At 34.3% G+C, this 2,042-nt stretch overlaps 1 protein-coding gene across 12 annotated transcripts in view; it reads right to left on the bottom strand.

The window, feature by feature from the left end:
* The window catches only part of RPRD2 (regulation of nuclear pre-mRNA domain containing 2), a 94,494-nt gene that overhangs the window by 46,069 nt on the left and 46,383 nt on the right, over nucleotides 1–2,042 (bottom strand). For all 12 annotated transcript variants that reach the window (XM_059884855.1, XM_005203938.5, XM_010803048.4 and 9 more), the window contains exon 2: nucleotides 1,907–2,036. In XM_059884855.1, coding sequence (XP_059740838.1) covers nucleotides 1,907–2,036 — 130 coding nt within the window. The remainder of the gene's footprint in view (nucleotides 1–1,906; nucleotides 2,037–2,042) is intronic.

Below are 2,042 nucleotides of genomic sequence, written 5' to 3' on the forward strand. Positions count from 1 at the left end.
GGTAATTGGTTACTATTAACATACACAGGAAATCTACTGCTTTTCTATGTTGAACTTGAATCTGGCTATTTAACTGAACTCTCTTATTCATTGATTCTATGTAGGCCAAGGGGTTGCAAACTACAAACCTCAGGCCAAATCTGGTCTGCTGCCTGTTTTGTAAATAAAGTTTTATTGGAACACAGCCATAACCATTTGCTTATGTACTGTCTACGGCAGGTTTCATGATAGAACAGTAGAGTTGAATAGTGGCAATAGAGATCCTATGGCCTGCAAAAACTAAAATACTATCTGGTCTTTTATAGGAAAAGGTTGCCCACCCCTGATATAGGTAATCATATTATCTGCCAATAATGATAATTCTATCTCTTCTAAATGCATTCTTCTTCTTACTTATTTAGAAATAAAGGGAATCTCAACCTAATGGTGAATAGTAATGATGATAAAGGGTATCGCTGTCCTGAAATGCTTTTACTATTTCACCATTAAGTGATTTTATTACAGGTTTCTGAAGATAACCTCCATTGAGTTGAAAACATTTTTGGAGCTTAAAATTTTATTTTAAAGGACTGTACACAAAGTAGTTGTTCATAAAAAAATCTTTACATGGTAAAATAAAAGCTGGCAACCCTATATTAATCCATGAACTAGGTCATGAAACCTAAGTCTAAGAAACACTAGGTTAAGTTTTCCAGACTATAATGATATTTACAGCAGAAATCATAAGTGGAGATCATTTAGGACACTGCTTTTCTTACTCAAAATTATACTGAATTTAAATACGTAAAGAGGCAGCACAGAACATAAGCTCTGGGGTCTAGATAGGCTTGGATAGGAATTCTGCCAAATACCACTACCCCGTACCCGGCCCCCCCACAGCTGTGAGAGCTTAGGCAAGCTAAGCAATCTAAGTCAGTTTTCTTCTCCTTAAAACGGGAACAATAGTAGTAGCCACTTTAAATGTTGTTCTCAGGATTAAACAACCTGAAGTACACAGAGCACTTTGTGTAAGTATCTGATCAATTATGAATGTTCAATAAAGGTAGGTACTATTACTGTTATTACTTTATGTTCTTCTGACGTGTGTATAAATCTTTATTACTTAGTACCTGAAAGTAAGATCACATCTTAATCTTTTATGATACCAAAGTAGACCATCTCAGGTTTACAATCCAATGGAAAGGACAAGGATCATTCCATTGTGACTGGGTTAATACTAAGAAATGGGTCAATAAAACAGAATATTTATATATTCATACAATCACAACAAGTATATAATCTGAGGAAATATTTGGCTACTTTTATTTTTCCACATAACTGTTTATCCTTCAATTGTGTATATATGTGTGTGCTTCTTGCACCAAGCAAACAACTTACAAATATGCATGAAACACAAGGAAAACACTATTAATACAGGGCAAATAGGATCAAATACGAGTGTTCCAGCACTTTGGAAAATGCTGGATACAATTTTGCTAAGAATGGAGTAAATTAATATGGAGTTAGGAGTATATATTTTCATTTTTCCTAATTACACAGATTTCATGAAGAGGGCAAGATTTCAGGAAGACTGTAAGAAAAATGGAAATATATAAAAATCACAAAACAGAAGAAAACAGAAAGAAGTACAATCAGAGAGTATGAACAGGAGATACATTCTCCTGGTCAAATAAGGAGAAAACAGGCAGAGCATAGATAACAGACAAGTTTTCAAAAAGGGAAGAAAAACTCTTTAAAAGAAAAATATGTTTATTACCAAAAAGATTATAATGAACAATAGAGACAAAATACCCTTGAATCTTCAAGCCTGTGCAACTTTTATAATTCTTACTAATGGGCAGGATGGGAAATTGAAATTCTAAATTTTCTAAGCTTAGATCCCAAAGAAGAGTGAGAATTTACTTACTTCACTAGAGCAGCTGCTTCAGGAAGTACATCAGCAAATGATTCGCGGAATATGATCGCGTTTTTCCTTTTACAGTTCTGTATGACATCATTGGCAAGGTAAAAGAGATTCAAACGGTGGGGATAGGCAGCTGGAG

Source organism: Bos taurus, chromosome 3, assembly GCF_002263795.3.
Source record: "Bos taurus isolate L1 Dominette 01449 registration number 42190680 breed Hereford chromosome 3, ARS-UCD2.0, whole genome shotgun sequence".
Lineage (NCBI taxonomy): Eukaryota > Metazoa > Chordata > Mammalia > Artiodactyla > Bovidae > Bos > Bos taurus.